This window comes from Argiope bruennichi, chromosome 7 (genome assembly GCF_947563725.1).
Source record: "Argiope bruennichi chromosome 7, qqArgBrue1.1, whole genome shotgun sequence".
NCBI classification, from domain to species: domain Eukaryota; kingdom Metazoa; phylum Arthropoda; class Arachnida; order Araneae; family Araneidae; genus Argiope; species Argiope bruennichi.
In genome coordinates, this window is record NC_079157.1 from 49028265 (window position 1) to 49049981 (window position 21717).

Sequence of the window (21717 nt, forward strand, 5' to 3'; positions counted from 1 at the left end):
GCATTAAAACTTTAAGAAAGTAATAATTTTTTTTCGGTGTTACGTGTTTTTGAATATTTGACTAGTTTACTGCTAGAAAATTCATTAATACTTTGCACAGATTAACTTTAAGAAAAATATCATTTTTTTTTCGGTGTTACAGGGTTTTATATTTTTGAAAAAAATTTAAAATAATTTAAAATATTTTATAAATAATTTAATAATTTAAATAATAATAAAATAATTTAAAATATTTTATTAAATATTTTTCCACACGAAAAAAAGAATGCTTAGATGATTCCCCTATTATATATATATATTTTTTCATATTACCATAAACATACACACTGACAACAAATATAACGTCTACAATAAACTGTATTTTATTTTCAATAAAAAGTGTAAATACAGGAAAAGTATGTTTCATACATCCAGAATTGCCCGATTTCTTTCGTGTACAATGGAATGTAAAACTCATCCACTTCGATTGCAATTTGATATACGCGGCCATAATCAAACCCGCATGTTTTAATTTTTCTGCTAAAAGATTTCCCAAAATATTAGCTTTCTCTGTAACACATGGAGTTTCAAAATGCATATTACAGAACATATATATCAAACATATTGTAAATAACAAACTTCAGTCAGGAAATTATTCGAAATGCCTTCCCATGAATTATGTTATCTAATTAAATGTGTATTTCTCATGCAGATGTTCTGAATATGTTTTATGTTACTGAAGATTCCATATATAATTAAAGAGAAAAAAATTGAATTTATGTGTTGGCCTTTCATTGAAAGCATTCATATAATTATATGTTCATATTGTAAAATAAGTCATATGTATTAAGTAGAAAATTAGCTAATGCTCTGCAATTTAGAGATAAAAATGTCAAATGATTTATATTTTTATTAAAAAATATTTATATAATGCTAGTCTAAAAATGTTGAAATGGAAATCTGGATACATACAATATTGAATTAAATTTAAATGTATACAGTGAAAGCAATATATATAATTTATTAATTGGTTTTGAACAATAAATTTCATAATTCAACTAATTAATTCTGACTCGCTTATATCCAGTGTTTCGAATATATTAATATCTCATTTAGAAGTAACATAAGAGTTATGTTGGGATAAATGATTTAAAACGCGGTCAGATAACGAGGACAAAATCTGGACTGATATCCTTTTCTCCAAACTTCTGCATCAAATTGGTATGAGGACCTCTTAACTTTCGGCATGGCGGCTGGCCTATGCACGAGTTCACGTACATGATGGATTTTTAGTAGAGTTTTTCGGTTTACTTGGGCAAGGAGTTTTTTTTGTGGGTGGGGGAGTTTCGAAGCCTTATCTTTAAATCATTGCCCAACTCCCTCTCTCTCTCCCTTTTTTTTTGGGGGGGGGAGGGTCGAAAGATTCGTTATGTTATGAAAACTTCAGCTATAAATTAATCTTTTAGCTGTTTTATTTGCTTTTCTATACTTATTGCGCGTAACCTTCCACTTTAGAAATGCATTATTTATTGATTGCATGGTCCATCCAATGCTTGAGATGTTTGTAGATTTTTCGTCATTTTAAGATAGAATTATGGATCTTATGAAGGATTTTGTTTCAGTCTTCAAGTTTAAAAGTAGAATAAAATAGCGGTCATGTATGCTAAGGGATTTAAAATAAAAATTCTTCTCATTATGAAATTTATACGTTATGGCCGTTGCAAGTTCGTGTAAGCTCTCTCGCGATTTTATTTTGCATGAAAATGACATAAAATAATTATAATATGTTGAGTAGTATATCGGTTTTTGTAAATTTTCATATTATGTTAAAGATAAAAAATCAGAATTAAAAAAAAAAAAGATGCGTAAAAATGAAAACACTGGAGAGATTCCTTTTGCTCGTTTTATGTATTTTGCTTTGTAGAAATGCTACATTACATAATTTTAAAAAGGAAAGAAATGGTTCCTAAGTTTTTCATAGATAAATAAAATAAGCATCTTCAGTCTTTTGTATTTATTTATACTACGATTCCTCGAAATATTACTGGCAGATATTTTTATTAAAAGGCCACGAACTGTCCAAAAACTATCAAATTTTAAGTTTTAATAACTTGAAATATTTAATAAGAATAATGAAATTGATTTGATTTGCAACTATGAGATCGAAAGTATAGTAACAAATATGAATTTTTAGGTTATAGTATTTTACAAATCGTATATTTTTCTCCAAAAAATAACAACCTATTATTATTTGTTTTATTCACCATTTTGATAAATTCATGTAAGATAAAACATACAATGAACATCTATACACAATGAATACATTACATAAAAACAGACTTCTTTTCTAAAGTTGTAATAATACTTCTAGTAATATGTATTTTGAAAAGTTTTCAAAACTTTTTAGCTTAACTCTTTGCATGATTTTTCTTAAAATGTTCTCTAGTATGCATTTAATATTGTTTGAAAGAGATAAGTTTTTTTTAGTAAAGCTCAAAAAATTCACTAGTTTAATTTTTTAAAGATAGTAAATGGTAAATAATATTAAAAGAAAACGGATGAACTAGTTTTAGAATGGTATTATTTATAATGGAATCATAGTTGTAGGTATCAAAATAAGCTAAGAGCTAATCAGCCAGTTTTCGGATTTTCTAAAATTTCAAGTATTGCTTTCATGGATTTTAAATTTGTAATTGAAAATGAGAATTTCTTTTATATAACTTTTTTTTACATTAAAATGGATGATTCACAGTAATTTTCAATCGTCTACTCCATAGATGTGCATTCGTACATTTGTATAATTGAATGCATATCTTCTATTCAAATGCTACAGCTATACTTGATGTAATCGTTAGTTAGATAAGCATTTATCATAATAATATTAAAAAATATAAAATTAGCAAATATTTATATACTCTCGCACTATTTCACATCATCTGCCATGCATAATATTTTAATCCAATGCAAAATACACAGTTTTCAATGCGAGTTCGCAAATTGTACAGACTAAGTCTATGGCAAAGGATACCGACGTGCTCTGATTGGTTTAAGCCTTGGGAATCCTTTTGCCAAAAAGATGCCATACCGAAATATATTTTTACAAAAATAAATAAAATTTGTGGATTTATCCCCCCCCCTATTTTTTACGGTTTACATGTAATATTAATCTAGAACACATATACAGCGGAAAAGATCAAATCCTGAAACCTAAATTCAGGAAATATAAAAATTACAATTTATTGAAAATAATTTTCTTGTGTGTTTCTTCTTAATATTATTTTGATATAACTAAAAAAAATTAGCTACGAAATCACATATTCCGTTAAAGCTTACATATTTATACGTTTTGGGCATTAAGTAATCATCTCCCCATATGTAGTTGATGGGAAAGTAACAAATGCTCAGTAACAATTTTCAATGACTGCATAAATTATCTAATAAAGGCACGAAAATCATAGAAAAATAAGAATTATTTAATTGCTGCATCATATGTTTAGTAATTACTTTCATATAGTTTTTATACTTCTGTGCATAAACAACATTAGTTACTTGTATTACTAGTATCATTAGTAATATTTATTATTATTATTATTAATTAGTATTAGTAGTATTACTACTAATATTTAGAGAAAACAATTATATTAATAAAAATTAGACCGTGTTGATATTCACTCGTATCTTCCATAAAACTAATGAAAGGTACAAGGTTTGAACCAAATAAGTGAAAACTAGACTATTATGAGTGCAAAACATTACCAAAAGGATGCCAAGATAAATCAGAGCACGTCGGTATCCTTTACCATAGACTTAGTCTATACAATTTGCGAACTCGCGTTTTCAATGATAGCATAATTTTAACATGCTTCAAAAAAAAAATTCAGTGAATTGTGACAACATTTGTTTCAAAATCATAGTTCAGCTAATCATTTCGGAAATCGTTGCGGTTTTTTATCCTTTGAAAACCCACTAAAGAGGCGATTCATGGTAAAAAAATGATAATTTAATGATTATTGAAAAGATTTTATATACTATGACTTCTTTTCATCTAATTTTGGTAGTAATTTTTTTTTTTGTTCCATGAAGTCAATATTTGTTCAATTGTGTCAGTTTAATTTTAGTAAACCATTGCCTATATCGTAGCATGGTATAAGTCAACATATATTTAAATGTTATACGGCATACGCAGAACTGAATTGGCATCGATATACATATATCTATATATATATAGAAATATAACATCAACAACGCGAGGTAATATGATTTGTGAAATGATATAAGATTTACACAATTTGTACTGAAGAGAATTACCAGCGCCTTTCTGATATTTTCATTGAGAATTGACAACGAAAGTGTGGTGCGAATCACAGATGGCCGAAAATGAATCGCCACTTGATCTCTTAAATTGTAAGGTGACCATTCGTTTTTAGCCACATAAGCGCAATTTGATGAAATGAGATCTGCAGTTTCGGCTAAGATATTCCCAGGTTTTCTGTCAGTCAGTGGATGATTATGAAGGTCACTTGGTGCTAGTGTTCTCGAGCCATTGGACGATGTGTGCGTAGTTGGTGTCCATCCACCGGACATTCGCTTCAGCGTTCTCGATGGTCTGCTCGAAGGCTCTCTTAGCTGTACCCAAATTATTCTTGTGTTTCTCGTAAAATTGCTTCAGCTGAAATATAATTTATACATTACTTAGTGGATTTAATTTTTTTTTAGGTTAGTACATAAATAATTATTTAAATATTTTTTTAATGCATTTCATTTTTAGAACGGATTAAAAAGTAGAAAATAATTTTTTTTAGTCCTATACAGATTGTCTCGAAAATTTGTGTTGTGAGTTTTAAAAATTCACTATCATAAACTTTCAGGACAATCTCCATGGGTTTATAAATCTGGTTTAAAAATGGAATTTTAAAAATTCACAATCACAAAATTTCAAAACAATCCGTATTAGGCTAGGAGAAGGTATTTAAAAGTTTTGAATCCATTTGAGATACGGGACACATAAAAATTTTTCAATTAAATAATTATTGTCTATTTTTTAGAATAATTTGTTTGCAACAGAATTTCAAATAACTTTCCAATGGGTTACACACAATATTGAACTTTGCACCGAACAGACAAGAAAATGAGTTATTATTTCATTGTCGTCCAGATTATATTTTCAAGTATGTATTTCATCAGGAAAGTTTAAAATCGATGCATAATTTGTACCATACAGACAAACAGACACATAAGAAAACGAGCAAACAAAAACATAAGAATAAAAAATCATTTTCAGAGCTTTTTAAAGAAAATTTCCTTTATATACTTTATAAAGGAAAAATTATTACTTGTAAACGAGCCTTAAAAAAAAGATTTATGCCTTATTAACATCAGACCGAAAAAAAGTTACTTATTTATTTACTAACCAACGGGAATTGTTTCCCTCTAATAAATTTGTCATGCTAGAGAACGCTTTACATAGCATTGGCATACAATAGCTACGAAATATTAACTTTTGGCGTAAATGTAATATTTTTACAGAATCTATCGTGTCATCCTTGGCGAGTTACCGAGCGGTTAATCCCTGGCATGCTTTAATAATATCCAAAAATGAAATTTGTGTTTTAGACATGTTTTCCTTAATCGAATGATACAAAAATTTGATATGAACCTGTATTTGTAATCACAAAATCCCATACATAATTTTATATATTTAAGTCACTGTTTTTTTTAATGATCGCGTTCGCATATTTCGGAAAGTACAGACCAATCGACAGTCAACTTGTAATTGGATTTTGCTCAAAATTTGAGAGGTACCTACACTATAGATGTTAAATCTGTATACCCAATTTTATCATCCAGCTTACTTTGTTTTCAAATTATCGTGTTAACTTATATTGAATAGGCAGACAGACGGACTTTAATTGAATATACTTTACTCAAAATTTGATAGAGATATGAAAATGTAGTACTAAGACCGGATGCCAAATTTCATCCGTCTAGCTTAAATCGTTTTTGAGTTATCTTTGTCTCAGACATACAGACGGGTATGTTCCGAAATTATAGCTTTTGAAACTCATGGAGGTCTAAAACGCATAGATTCGTCAAAATCTCGAGTTCGAATTATTTAATGATTATTATATTTTTCTGTACTACGTATACGAGAAAGTAAAAAGCATTTTCAGTTCTTTTTTAAAAAATTTTCCTTTATATACTTTATAAAGGAAAAATTACTCCGTACTTTAAGCGTGCCTTAAAAAATGAAAGAAAGCTACTGCGTGTCTTATTAACAACCGACCGAAAAAGAAAAAAAAACGTTCATTTATTAACTAATAAAGTTCATACCTGAGATAATTCAAATTCTGTATTAAGTGATGAGGTGACCGATTTAAGTAAACCACTGATGGCGAAGAAGGACTTTCCGTACCTTTAAAAAAGAACAAACAATATTTTAAGTTTTGTGGAATTATTGGAAGGGGATAAAATTCCACATTTTAAGAATGAAATGCACTCCTCACCTCTTGAAGATAACGTCCCACTTGTCCCGAATATAATTAAAAGTGAGATCTCGGCCATACAGTTTTGCGCCAACAGAACGGAATACGTAGCTCCCGTCTTGACGACGGATGCCGGAATCGGATGTCAAACTCCAGTTCAAGTACCTATAAAGCAAAACATATTTTTAAATTACCATTGGAATTTGTAAAAGAAAATGGCACATAGTTATAACAACTATATGACAGTCTATTTATTTCAAAGCTTATAGATAAAATTCCTTAAAATTGAAGAGTGATACGAAAGTGTTACAAATATATTCTTTCTCGGCACTTTGAAATCTGTAAGAAACATCCAATCTATATAGAGGAACGCAAAGTCATTAAGATTAATTTTTCAGTGTAATCAGGGCCAGTTTAACGAATTTAAACACCCTAGCTATAATAATTTTGCATCCCCATTAAAACGAGCGATATTGATCTTCATTAAACTTTCTCGCATACTTCACAATAAATTAGTCATGCCAGAGAACGGCTTATCTGGCATTGGCGTACAATAGATACGAAATATTAATTTTGGCTTGAATTTTGCATCTCCATTGACTCTATTGTATTATCCTTGGCTAGTTTTTTTTTTTTTTTTGGCGATTAATCCCTGTCATGCATGAATAGTATCCAAAAATCGAATTTTTGTTTTAGACACGTTTATCACAACCAACTGGAACAAAAATTTGGCACAAAACTACACTCGTAGTAATAAAATCCCATATCAAATTTGATTTATATAAGTCTTTGCATTTTTAAATGATCGCGTTTATAAATTTCTGAAAGTACAGACCAACCGACGGTCAAACCGCCGTTGGATTTTACACAAAATTGTCTTGTAAGTATCATGTTAACTTATATTCGAACAGTCGGACAGACAGACTTTCTCTTTTATTAACAGATAGAAATCTGAAAATTTGGTGTAAACACTATATACCAAATTTAAACCATCTAGCTGAAAGCGTTTCTGAGTTATCTTTGTCACAGACAGACAGACGGACACTTTCCAGTTTATATTTTTCGAACTCATCGAGATCTAAAACATGAAAATTCATCAAAATCTCAAGTTCGATGGTGATTACTGTATTTTCTTTATACTACGTATACGAGAAGCTAAAAATAATCAGGCATTTCAACACTGCGTGGCTCAACGAAGATACATGCTTATTGAAATAGTTAAGGAAAAAAGTAATTTGTTCAGTGATTAATGTTTTACCATTTTGCAAATCAGAACTTTTTCAAAAGAGGATTTGGTAAAAAATTTTTGCCATCCGAGTATATACATCTAAGTATATACATGTTATATGTTTTAATAATCATATACAAAAAAATTCTATATATTTGTCAAAAATAAAAAAAATGCAGTAATGTACTTAAATTTAACTTAATTAACATGAAATTCATAACATTTTGTATGGTATTTAACTTTCATTTTAATATTTGTTTCATTGATTCAAAAATATATATATATATATTTTATTTATAGCATAGGATATAAAAGTTATAATTTTACATTACAAAATCATTGGCTATCTAGTTTCAAGCCCTAATCATATTCTATATTTTAAAATATTTAAAATTATAATTAAATAAATTTATTGATTCACAATTAAAATAAAATCAATATAATAAATTGTTAGGTTCTTTTGAATGAATGTCTTCCATGAATATGTAAGGGGCTGCTTCTAAGGGGCCAAAGCGGTAATGAAGTAATGTGTAAAATAGAATACTTAGTCCTTGTAAGATCTTTCTTATTATTCAAGCTAAGTTATCAATAACTTTTATTTCATATTTGCCTTTTGTTGCTATGAATAAAGTATTTTAAAATTTTCACATTTTATAGATGACAAGAGAACTTTTCGATGTACATTTTCCATGCAATGATGTTAACTAAGCTTCGTCTTGTTGATCGTGCAAAACGTGTACGCCTGAAGACACCCGAACATAGTTGGTGGCAGAGCTGCGGGCTCGTCTTTTCCTATCGAATATCAGTGGGGAAAAAAATGGGCAAATCATAATATATGAATTGTGGTATACCACACATAAACATTTTTTGATTTGTGTGTGGTACTCTAATACACCACACATAAATCAAACATTTTGTAGCATTCATTGAATGTTTCTATTGGCATATTAAGATATTCTGTAGATAATCCCCGTTTTGAGGCCCTTCTGTTAATAAGATGGTCTATTTAATAATGTTTTTAACAAGCCAATAATTTATTCTAGACTATTATTTTTATAATATTAACTTTATGAATATGTATTTATTTTTATATATCTGTTATAATTTCAGATTACCTGGTATATTCACTTTTGTACACAATATTATTAAAGCAGATGTTCGATTTTATTAATAGTCTGACAACTAAGTGAATCAATTGAAACATATAGGAACCTGACCAATTATACTTGATAAAGTATTATTATTATCCTAATATTTTATAACTGATAATTCTTGTATTTTTTATCAACTTATTTGGCAATTGGGAATTCAAATCTACCTGCAGCTATTTAATCTGCCTATTTGAAAATCCGCTACTGCATGTTTCCATAATTTTTTGTTTACGCCTATCACATTTCTATTTTCTTTTTAAAGGAAATAAATTCTATGCACTCATTTTATATTCGAAAATCTATTGATGAATTAAATAAACTTGCCGCAAATTTGCAAAAATGCTCGCCGAATTTTCTTTTATTTATGAAGAAATTTTCTTTAATTTTTTCTGATGTTGAGAAAATAATTAACATTTTAAATTTTAAATACACTTATCTAGAAAATAAGTTGGATAGTTAAGTCGAAGTTGGAAAATAAGTCGAAGATATTATAATTGGAAAGCACACTGAAATCAAATGGCACGCTAGCAATTTCGTCCCAAGAATAGAACATTTCAATAACCATCTGTAATGAATGTTATCCCAGAGCATGATGTTGAAAAAATGCTTTTGAATTTTAACTTACAGGGTATATATTGATGATTCCATAAATGAAACAATAAACAGATTGCGATTGTTATTCATGTAATAATGACAGAGGGTGAGATTCAGAATTTTGTTAACATATTTTTCATGAGAGTACCAAATTCCGTTGATAAATGGTACCCCAGATTCATATATTATCAATCATTTCAAAACAGGAGGTTACATGATCATGGTTTTCTATGCAAAACATTCCGATACAGTTAGTTATATCTATCTGGATTCATCCGGGAGTTTATATCCGTTATCACCTATATGCATAATCGGGCCCATTGTTATTAGGAATACGTTTGATTCCTATGATTGTAACACTCACAATTACTTTTAAAATTTTGAGAAATAGATTATAATTTAATGTCAATAATTGCTTCGAAGAATGCATGTGGCGAAAAACTGCTTACCTGGAGAGCAGCCATGGCTCTCTGGCGCATGCCAGAGCATACATGAACTTGTCCTTCTCGGATGCCACTTGAGCTGTTTTGTAGCGTTCCCACAGGAAGTCCCACACTTCCTGTCCGCCATGGTTGACGGCAGTGCAGTACACCACGCTGCGCAAGTTGGGAGGCACTCTAAAAAAACATAAAATCGATTAATCTTTATTTTTAGCATAGCATTTAATGTGGGTTATATAGAGAATGGGTCTAAAAAATTTAACAAACTATGCAAGGGGAAAAAATTTCAGCCTATTATAAAAATAAATTTTACATTGGAACATGGAGTGGCAAACACAACATAGATCTTTACAGTGGTTACACTAACGATGAAACATAAACTGTAACCCTGGCTGATACTTCCAACTGAGTTTATTTCATGATGAAAACTGCATTTCCAAGGAATATTATGATGAACATACATCACTGACACCTGTAAACATCGAAAAGCTCTCGAGTAACAAGATACATAGAATACATAGCATTGACGTTTGTAAAGCGAGAAATTAATTGCTCCTGTGACCTGCACAATTCGACGCGAGCATTCACGGACAGTCTTAAAAAAATCTCAAAAATTAGGACAAGAATCATATTTTCTTTAGTATGGCATTTTGCTCCTTTTATGACTGAAGAGTAACAAAACATTCTTTTGCAGCCATTACATTAGTGACAATTTGTTTCCATTTAATGTTGCCTTATTTTGAAGAAAATTCCATATAATAATATTATCCCCCATTGGGAAGATTCTGATGAATAATTCTTGGAACATCTGATTTTTGTATTTCTCCGATCATGACAATTATATAAAGGGTATACAAAGAGTTTGTAAACAGCTAAAGATAGACATATATTTACTATTAGAAAAGGGCTTTAAATGATGGGACGAATTATATTTTATGCCATTTGTGTCAGTAAATATATTTCCAAAGAAAATTAATCCTTTAATTTTTTATAAGGATTTAAGGTCCTATCATTTATACTTAGTGAAATATTCTTAAGATAGTAACATTTTACACACACACACACACACACACAAGATTACAATGGAAAGAAACTAACAAATTAAATCACCCAGAAACCAATTCATAAATACTTTGGATTAAACACAAGATGAGAAACAAGATTAACTGCTTCTTCACTCAGCAAGCAACAGAAGTGAAAATAATTCAACAATAAATATCACAAAAATAGCAACAATAGATATAAAACATAAGGATATAAATAACTTTCTTGTAAAGATAATAAAAGATAAGTAAAAATTACTTACATGTTGACATTTTCAGGCTCCTGTTTCCATTGATTGAACTTCTCCTGGGCCTTCTGGACACACTCTTTATAGCCGTAACCGCATAGCCATGCTAGTGTGCTCACACGCTTGTATCTGTAAAGTAATGCAATCTTAATTCATTCTGAATTTAATTCATAATTCTATGAGAGATATATGAAACATAATTAAGAAGGCTTTATTAAATGAGATGACAAAATGTACGGTTTAGTTAATTTAAGGAGTTGGTGTTAATAAAAAACATCCATATATACACAGCAAATAATTTTCGATGGGAAAAAATATTAATTACCCATATATTTAATATAAAAAGAAACAATAATGAATCAGTACTCAGCCTTATTCACTGGTCCGATTTTGACAATTTTTGTTTCGCATGAAAGTGCCTTCCTTCGATCATAATTTTTGAAAGAGACCGAGAAATACATCTCTTCACTGTACATTTTCTATGGAGAAAAAGATCAGTGGAATTCGCAGCCACAACAGCTGGGCCCATTTTGAAACGTTTTATGTCTTATGAAACCGCCTGACCACCTACATGAAACGTCATATGTCACCTGCTTCCCATTGCTCATCATTTTCGAGAGGAATCGAAAAAACACTTCTCCACTAGTATTCTCTATGGAGGAAGATCTCTGATCAGATTTCTATAAGCTTTATTTCATATGAAAGCTCATAATCTCCTAGATGTGTCATCAGTATTGTCTGCTCCCTCCTTTTTCTGCATTTAGATCAGGGATGGGCATTAAACCGATCGTGATCGACCAGTGGACCACCAAGACATTTTGGGGTGACCGCCTTTACTAAGACTTAAGACGCTCATGCCAAAAGAAGTGTATTTGTGGAACACCGATGAAAAGTTTCAAAAATATTCCTGACGAGTTGTTTAAAAATGGAGGTATGTTAAACAAAGAGAAATATTATAGTGAAATAATAAAAACTCACTCCGAATTAGAGGGATGCTTTCAAGAATTTACTAGACTAGAACCAATCGTTACATTCATGTATTACCCATTTGGCAATGTTGATGTGAAAGAAGTAACTGAAAATGTAAATTATATATTCTCTTTATCTCCCGAGGAAAAAAATATTCTCTTTTTGACGAAGTTTTTCTCCTTCAGAATGACATAATTTTAAAAGCACGCAGTTCAGAATCTATGAATAACTTTAGGAATCTAATGGACGAAGTAAAGTACCCTAGTTTAGTTTAGTTATATTAACGTTCCGTTGTAAAGGACCACTAGGGCTATTTTAGGATGGGCCTCGTAATTTTGAACCGCGGTCAGATGACGTGGACGACATCTGAGATGGCACCCCCCTCTCCACACCACACTACACCAGTGAGAGGACGTTTGGCATGACGGATTTAACGTGCAACAGACCCCCTTACACGACGGTTCTTCGGTGGAATCGGGTCTCGAACCTGAAACCCTACGGTTCACAAGTCGAGTCCTTACCACCAGGGCTGTAAAGTATCCTATTTTTTTTTTTAAAGTTACTATCATTTAACATGGTTTTTTTAGTTCTACCTACTTGTGTGAATCTGCATTTTCAACGATGAATATAATTAAGACAACATATCATTTCTGTCTCACAGACGACCACTTAGAATCCAAGATTAGCAGTTAGGAATTGTATACCAAGATATTCAAGATTAGTGGACAGTATGCAGACTAAGTCGTCTACTAACTATAACAAAGAGAACTAACCATAGATGAAAATGGTTTATTTTCTAATGAATTTTGAATTGTTTGATATTGTAGTGAAAGCTTAAAAGCCAGTTAACAGCTACGCTACCCGAGCAATTGCTTTTTTATCGTGGTCATGTTACTGGACTGCGAACCACAAGGTCCCAGGTTCTCCGCGCATCCCAATCCGCCACATTGGTGACTTCGGACGATGAAACTTCAACCTTCATACAGCTGTTGTGGCGCCATCTACCCGAAACCCAAAGTCGTCATATTCACTTGACGCAGCAACCACTCACCCACACACACTCGCCATAACGCTTGGCGCTACTCAAATGGGTACAGGCGCATTAGAATCAACAGCTAATACATCCACACTAAACAGCCATATCGTTCGTCTCACCTCCGACTCACTGGAGGGGGAGTCTGTAGTGAAAGCTTATAAGCCAGTTAACAGCTACGTTACTCGATCAATTGCTTTTGTATCGTGGTCATGTTACTGGACTGCGAACCACAAGGTCCCAGGTTCTATCCTCGTGCATCACAAAATGCTACAACATTAAATGCATCATTTGATGTTATTATATTTGAGGCTATTATTAGTATGTTGTACTTATGTAAGTAAGTACATATTCCACATTTATTATTAAATTATAATAAATATTGTATACCTTTTTTTAGCTCACCTCACCTACGCCACTGGGTGGACCGAAACACCTTAAAAAAATTAGGAGTAGCCATATCCTGGAACAGTCTGCTCACCCTTGCCTTAAAACGTGGAAATTTTTCCAAATCGAGAGATCCCGACAACAATATTTTCTCTTTATTATATTTCATACGAGAGAATAAAAACGGATCCAAGCATAGCCAACTTAGAATTCAAGTCGTGGTAGAATAAGAAGGGAAAATAATGCCGCAATAATTCCCTCCGCCGAAGAATAGGGGCTTCCCTCAGCAATGCGAATTTATCGCTTTTTCTGGTGCCTCCCCAAACTCCATTTCTTTGCGGCGAAAGGAATTTATTAGATGAGGAAAGAATTCATGAGGTTCGAGCCTACTTACTGAGTGAGGATGTTCTCATCCGGGCTCTCCTCCCAGCCGAGAAGTTCGTAAGTGCGCTTCAGTTGTTCGATAAGATACGTCTGCAATACAAACAGGAATTAGAATTCTGGATCATATGCGACCTTAGGCAATGTATATTATGAGCCACTTCTTTTCTAATATATCCATTTAGTTTTATATTTCAACAGATTTTTAGCTTTTAACTTGTTAGTGATTTAGTTTAGTTATTTGCTAATTTTAATAATTTTGTGAAAATATGTTTTTATTTATCTTTTTTTTAGTATGCATATAAGGAGACAAAAGTAATTAAATAAATAAAATTCTTGAAAAATAAACCATTATCGTTGGTAAATGATTTTCCAATTTATAATATAAACATTTAATTGTTATGAAAGCTATGAAGAAATATTAAATTTCAAATAAAAATACAATATGAAAAATTACTATTTTACAATACTGTAAAGTGGAATATAACTAATTAACGAATAATTAATTTTTTAATGTATTATTTTTTTCTAAAATATTATTTATTTTGATTATTTGTTAATTTTAGTAGTTTTGTGAAAATATGTGCGCTTATTTATATCTTTTTAGTATGTATACAAAGGGGCAAAAATAAATAACTAAATAAAATTTTTGAAAAATTAACCATAATCATTAAGTAACATAACAGGTAATGATTTCATTGACAGCATTTAACTGTTATGAAAGATTATGAAAAAATAAAAATATAATATGAAAAATTATTATTTTATAGTATTGTCAAATGGAATATAACGAATAATTAATTTTTAAATACATTATTAAAAATTTATTAATAATATGCATATTTTAATTAATACATTTAATCTATAATCTATATTTTATCTATTAATAGTTATATCTATAATTTACTTCATAATCTATATTATATTATCTATATTTTAATTCATAACTTTCATAATTCAATGAGAGTATATACTGTATTCCTAATATTTTATAATTCAAGCAGCTTGCATTTCAGATGGATTTATTAATTTGTTAAGTAGTTTAATAACACTTTTAATTGAATTTTCAGCGGTTCTCTTGAGTCTTGCAGCCCTAGGCAGCTGCCTACTCTGCATATTCAGAAATCTGTCTCAAGAAACATATTTCAAGTTTGTTCTTCAAAATTTTGTCGCTCCTAATGAGAAATTTATTTAGAAACAATTATATTCTTATTGTCGGATAATTGTTACAATTGGTTTAGTTAACTAAAAAACTGAATTTTAGCGATATTTTTATAAACAATTAGTTTAGTTTGGCTATCAACTTATTTAACCGAAACATTAGTTTTTCTCAATGTAAAATTATTATGGATATTTTGTAATTTTGTCCTCCAAATGGGCACTATTTCCATTATGGGGTAAGATTAATATACTAAATTTTAGTTTATTATTTTAGCGAATAATAAAGCATTATTTATTAATTTCTTTAATTAAAGAAAACAATTTCTTTAATCAATTTCTGATCTAATAAAATAAAAACTGTTAAAGTTTTGACTATCAAGCGGAAGATTTTGTTTTATTCCCAATTTAAAGATTGAAGAGTCCATACTTCCACTTGCAACTTCAAACTGTTATATTCTTTGTAGATTTACCGAAAGAGCGTTAAATAACTTCAATACATACTTGAATAAAACTTTAAAAAGAAAAGAGTTATGTACCTCTAAACTATTGTTTTGAATAAAAACGAAAAAACAAAAAATGAAAATATCTTTCTTTGATATTTCCAATGAAAGAAGCTGTCTTCTTTTGCACCGTATAATTGATATGAGTTTTGAATAGCCATGATTCTATCGAAACATGAGGAAAATATATAACATACAGCAAGAGAGAATTTTTGTTACCACAAGATATTGTACGGAATCTTCACGGTACTCTTTGATATTCTGAATGAAGTCACAACATCGTGAAGACATTGTAGTAATATTGTTGGGCATTTTGTGCTAATAGGGATTTGTCTTATATGATAAAAATTTTTTGGCTATAATTTCTTGAAAGTATTTTTAAACTTTTTGGGTGATTTGATGACATGATTCTGATTCGTGATTCGGTGATTCATGACTTTTTGGTGTCATGATTCTGTTGAAACATGAGGAAAATATATAAAAAACAGCAAGAGAGAATTTCGTACAATATCTGTTACCACAAGATATTGTACGAAATCTTTAAGGTACTCTTTGATATTCTGAATGAAGTCACAACATCGTGAAGACATAGTAGTAATATTGTTGGGCATTTTATGCTAATAGGGATTTGTCTTATATGATAAAAATTTTTTGGCTATAATTTCTTGAAAGTATTTTTAAACTTTTTGGGTGATTTGATGACATGATTCTGATTCGTGATTCGGTGATTCATGACTTTTTGGTGTCATGATTCTGTTGAAACATGAGGAAAATATATAACATACAGCAAGAGAGAATTTTTGTTACCACAAGATATTGTACGGAATCTTCACGGTACTCTTTGATATTCTGAATGAAGTCACAACATCGTGAAGACATTGTAGTAATATTGTTGGGCATTTTGTGCTAATAGGGATTTGTCTTATATGATAAAAATTTTTTGGCTATAATTTCTTGAAAGTATTTTTAAACTTTTTGGGTGATTTGATGACATGATTCTGATTCGTGATTCGGTGATTCATGACTTTTTGGTGTCATGATTCTGTTGAAACATGAGGAAAATATATAAAAAACAGCAAGAGAGAATTCCTGTTACCACAAGATATTGTGCGAAATCTTTAAGGTACTCTTTGATATTCTGAATGAAGTCACAACATCGTGAAGACATAGTAGTAATATTGTTGGGCATTTTATGCTAATAGGGATTTGTCTTATATGATAAAAAATTTTTGGCTATAATTTCTTGAAAGTATTTTTAAACTTTTTGGGTGCTCTTGATGTTGCATTTTAGAATTAATTTTTCAATTTAGAACAGCAAAGTTTTCAGACTTTAAGATTTAAAGATACAGCAAAGTATTTCAATATATTGCGGAATAACCATAATTTTAGCTTTGGTCATTATCATTTTATAATATTACATAATATTTTTTTTTATTTCCATGATTTGTATGGAAGACAGAGACGATACTTAAGAAGACTTGATAATTAACAGTTCTTGTATATGGAATTTTGAGATATCTTGCCCAGATGTCTTATAAAAATTCGAATTTAATTAACGCATGCAATGTAGAACTGAAGGTATCACCGAATGGTATCAGATATAATAATCCAATTTTTAAGTTTGTAAACATATATTAAATCATTTTCACTTTGAAAGAAATTCATGAGGAAATCTCTCGCATCTCTCGCGTCTGTGATTACTAATTCGATTTAAAAAGCAAAATAACTTCCGAAATACAACACATAATCAAATCAGGCAGTCAAAAAAATAATACTCTAAATAGCAAAATAACATATTTTGTATATAAATAAAATATAGAATAATTTTCCAATGTAGAATTGCAAAAAAAAGTACCTTCCATTTCCCATAGATGGCGCTTCTACAAATCATGGAATCTATGAATGAGAATCCGTGAAGAGCTGCTTTCCAAGGCAGGTAAGCATCCTCTTTTTTCAGATAAAGTGTAGTGTTCAGAGCAATATGGTAATTCAGTTGACCGGCTCTAAAGAAAGAAAAATATAAAAAAAAAACAAAAAACATTTTAAAACAGACTCATATTTTATTTCTATTCTAGAAGAAACAGCTACATAAGCAACTATGCAGAAAATATTTTACACAGTTGAAATATACATACCCAAGGAAAAATTATTTTTATTTCTCCTTAATACATAATACATCCAATACATTTTATATAATATATCTTACCATGTACCGTCCGCCACAAATGCATCAGGATATTTCTTATTATTCTTAATCTATAAAAGCTAAAGTCAAGGGAAATATTTCATTCAACTTGGAAGTATGCCTTCTTTAAAAATTGGAAAACTGCGTCATCAGAAGGGGCCAAAAACATATTTATAATTGCACAATTTTCAAATTTTCCAACTACAACTCTTAATTTTTTTTTCATCCTTTAAATAATTCCGAATAACAAGAAATCTCCGGGTATAAAATTATAGGCAAATCGGTTCTAAATAACTGGAGATATACAATAAAAAATATTTGGGGACTTAAATGTAGCAAATAGGTCACTCTACCAATGCTTCAATCGTCCTCAAGTTTTCATTCCATTTAGTGACTTTGCTCTAAAAAATTATTTTTTTTAATGTTCATTATTATGAAGGAAGAAGCATGACTAAATAACAATTTGGAATTCATGCTTTTATTTGCATACATAGTAGTAATAAAATAGAATTCTCAAGGCATATCGTTTAATATAATGAAAAATTCCGAATACGTTTAATAATTACTATTAATAAAACATACTTAAATTACAAAATAATGTGGAACAGAAGAAATAAAAGATAGATGCTTATTCCAGGAACTTTATAATTGATATACAAATAGCGTAATACGGCTGATTTGCATATTCAAAATTCCAGCAAATGATATTTTAAAGGATCTTTTAAAATTCTTCTTATATTCAATCTCTATCAGAAAGAATAATAAATTAGAACTATATATATATATATTCCTACCGAGAATAATTTTTTAAAGTTAAGATGCCCACAAAGAAAACAAAAATAATGCTGTTCGGAAGGTTTACAGTTTTTGTTATATATCTTGAAAACTATTGATGCAATGGATAAATTTGAAACAAAGAGTTTTAGGACTTGCATCTTTCATTGGCAATAAAATTTTTGCGAATTTCTATTTAAAAAGTTTCAAACTTTTAACTTTAAAAACTATTAATAAAACATGAAATACATTCTTATACTTTTCCAAACATATGACTTCTGCCTTTTTTATAAACAATTTTAATATGAAAAATAATTAATATCAGATATTCAATACATTTTGAAATGTATAGGGAAAAACGACGACTTTCATTGAAATTGAAAATTAAATACAATTCATTCATATTCATTAAAAATTTATAACATATTAATCTTTTATTAAAAATTACAAAATGTTACATGTATTCAAGCTGTTTTTGATTTTGAGGATTCGAATATGCATTCGATATAGGGTATTGATATTTGAAAAGATTGAGTTTGTGTAAATCCAAATACCAAATCAACACTTTGTATGAAAAAATATTTTATATACTTTATAAACATCATGCATTTACAGCTTTCTTATTTAGTTTCAGAATAACGTGCAGCGTCTGGATAATTTTTTGATGGATTGTACATTAAACGATAATGAACATTATCTTCTTATATCACAATTGCTACTTTTTCTCATTTTTCCTTACTGCTGTGGTATTACAGAAGGACGATTTATTTATACTTTTTATTCATTAATCATGAAATATATCTTCGTGAAATATTGTCCATGAAGACTTATATCTTCATTGGAAATCTGTAATTACAGTCTGCAAATACAAATTAAATTGCAGAATTAAGAGACGGAATTAAGAGATTAAGTTATCAAGATTTCTGTGGTCCTAGGTAGTGAACATTAAAAGGCCCCTTTTTTAATAAATTGGTGAATTTCGTTTCACATTTCGGCATATGTTTAATATGCTAATAATTTATTTTGAGTGGATATTTTTAATTTTATTAATTTTGGGAATGTGTATTTTTTTTATTATAACTCTAAATTTTCCGGACTTGCGAATTTCTATACAATATTGTTGTCGCAGGTATTCCGTTTTAGAATTATTCTAATAACTAAGTGAATGCATTAGAACACACAGATACATGAGCAAATATACTTAATAACATTTTAATATCATCCTATATTTCATCAATCATAGAATTTTTTTTTTTTTTTTTTTTTTTTTTTTGCAAACTTATAGATCTATTTGCAATCCCCCTCTCAACTTAGAAACCCTAGGCAGATTAGTTGAAAATACATCATAGTTTCGATTAAGTTATGGAATTGTTAGAAAGAAAATGCAAGAAAGTTTTTATTGTATAATAGAGTTAATAGGGAAAATAGAATTATATAGAAGAGCATAATTAACGAAATCTTTTTATTCTTATGGTAAACCCATCATTTATTATTACATATTTTATTCTGATACATTATGTATTTGAATAAAAGCTTTTAACAGCTGCAAAAATAATTAAAATATTTTTACAAGCCCATTATACAAATAATCCCTTCCAATCGTCGATATCAGCTTCGTTCTTCCAATTAATTGCCCTTGTTACTTTTATACTAGAATTCAATAAATGCAGAAGTGGTTATGCAATTTAATTAAATGTATTGCATTAAATGCACTACAAATGCTTATTTCAATAAACAAGTAGCTTTTGTAAATCAATTCAATGTTAATAAGGGAAAACGAGATTAATGTTTATAAATTCGAATTCCTACGTCGACCTTAAATATTAGCCGACAGAGATATAAACGAAGCTGTCAGATGTCTTTGTAAAATTAAGTATTCTAATGAAAAGAAATCGAAGCATTTTTTTTTAATAACAACTGTTTCTGAAAGAAAATTTATTTTTTGCTACGTATTTCGTAATAAAATTTAGGGAAGGAAGTTAAACTTACCTCGCTAAATCTAACGAATCATCTATGATCTGAGCTCGATTTACAGTATGGATTTTCTGAAAAACCAAAACACTACGTTAATTTAAATATTATATTTTCATACGAGTTTCAGAAAGGATATGAGCTTAACAGTTTAGCAATTTTAAATACCTTGAAAATTTTGCAATAAGGGTTTTTGAGTTCAAGACAAGTTTTTAAATTTACAAATAACAACCAGTGGGCTTGATCTCTCCAAAACTTCCTCCCATAATAGGTAATAAAAGTGTTATCTTTCTCCCTCCCCCCCCCTGCATAAAACTGCGGGCTAGGCCCGAATATCTTGCATCGTAATTATAAACGATAGTTACAATATATTGATGTTTGGCTTGAATTACATCTTTTTTTTGTACTGAAAATATAGTGTGTTTTTTGGCTATTTTTTGGACTATTAATCCCTGATATGCGGCTAATACACAGGTACCTGAAAATCAAATTTATATTTTGGTCGAGCCCGGGGGGGGGCACCTCGAAATGAGGATGAGATGCATGGTGTTTGGATCTCGCCACCCTGGAGAATACACTAATAGATGTTGGATCTGACTCCTCCCATCGATGACGGGACGTACTTTCTTCGGGGAGGGTTGTACCGTGGCCGGTGATGAGCCTTAGGGCTCGACCAGAGTTCCCGCCAATGTTGCTGTTGCGGTGGTCAGGTCATTCAGTTTTTATGGTTTAAATCTGTGTGCCTTCGTGGTGGGTCGGAGAGTTAGATGGCTGGCTTATATTTTGGTCGCCTCTTTCCCGACCAACTGAAACTAGAATTTGATCTAAAGTTTCAAATATAGTCTCGATATGATATATTAAATTTTATTTATTTAAATCATCGTGTTTCTGAAATATTGCATTTAAAGAATGAGACATTACAGACCGAAAGAAAATTAACTATTTCTAAGATTTTATTGAAAATGTGATGCAAATCTACACATTAGGTGCTAAAACTTTGCACCATATTTCATTTATCTAGTTATTTACGTTTTATAGTTATCATGTTCAGTTATATTCGAATAGCTGGACAGAAATATGTCCACTGAAATTTCGTCAAAAAATTTGCTAGAAATCTACAAATGTGAAGTAAAGTCTTGTGGCAGATTGAATTGAGTGAGTGAGGATAGAACCTGAGACCTTGTGGTTCGC

At 30.0% G+C, this 21717-nt stretch overlaps 1 protein-coding gene across 1 annotated transcript in view; it reads right to left on the minus strand.

Annotated features, from left to right (window-relative positions):
- Positions 1 to 339: 339 nt before the first annotated feature.
- Positions 340 to 21717, minus strand: part of LOC129974927 (aminopeptidase Ey-like) — a 157903-nt gene continuing 136525 nt past the window's right edge. Inside the window, exons 12-19 of the mRNA XM_056087727.1 lie at positions 20545 to 20600; positions 17452 to 17599; positions 13949 to 14028; positions 11181 to 11294; positions 9884 to 10051; positions 6483 to 6626; positions 6310 to 6391; positions 340 to 4648 (exon numbers count right to left, since the gene is read on the minus strand). Of these exons, the coding sequence (XP_055943702.1) occupies positions 4496 to 4648; positions 6310 to 6391; positions 6483 to 6626; positions 9884 to 10051; positions 11181 to 11294; positions 13949 to 14028; positions 17452 to 17599; positions 20545 to 20600 (945 nt within the window). The 3' untranslated portion in view covers positions 340 to 4495. The remainder of the gene's footprint in view (positions 4649 to 6309; positions 6392 to 6482; positions 6627 to 9883; positions 10052 to 11180; positions 11295 to 13948; positions 14029 to 17451; positions 17600 to 20544; positions 20601 to 21717) is intronic.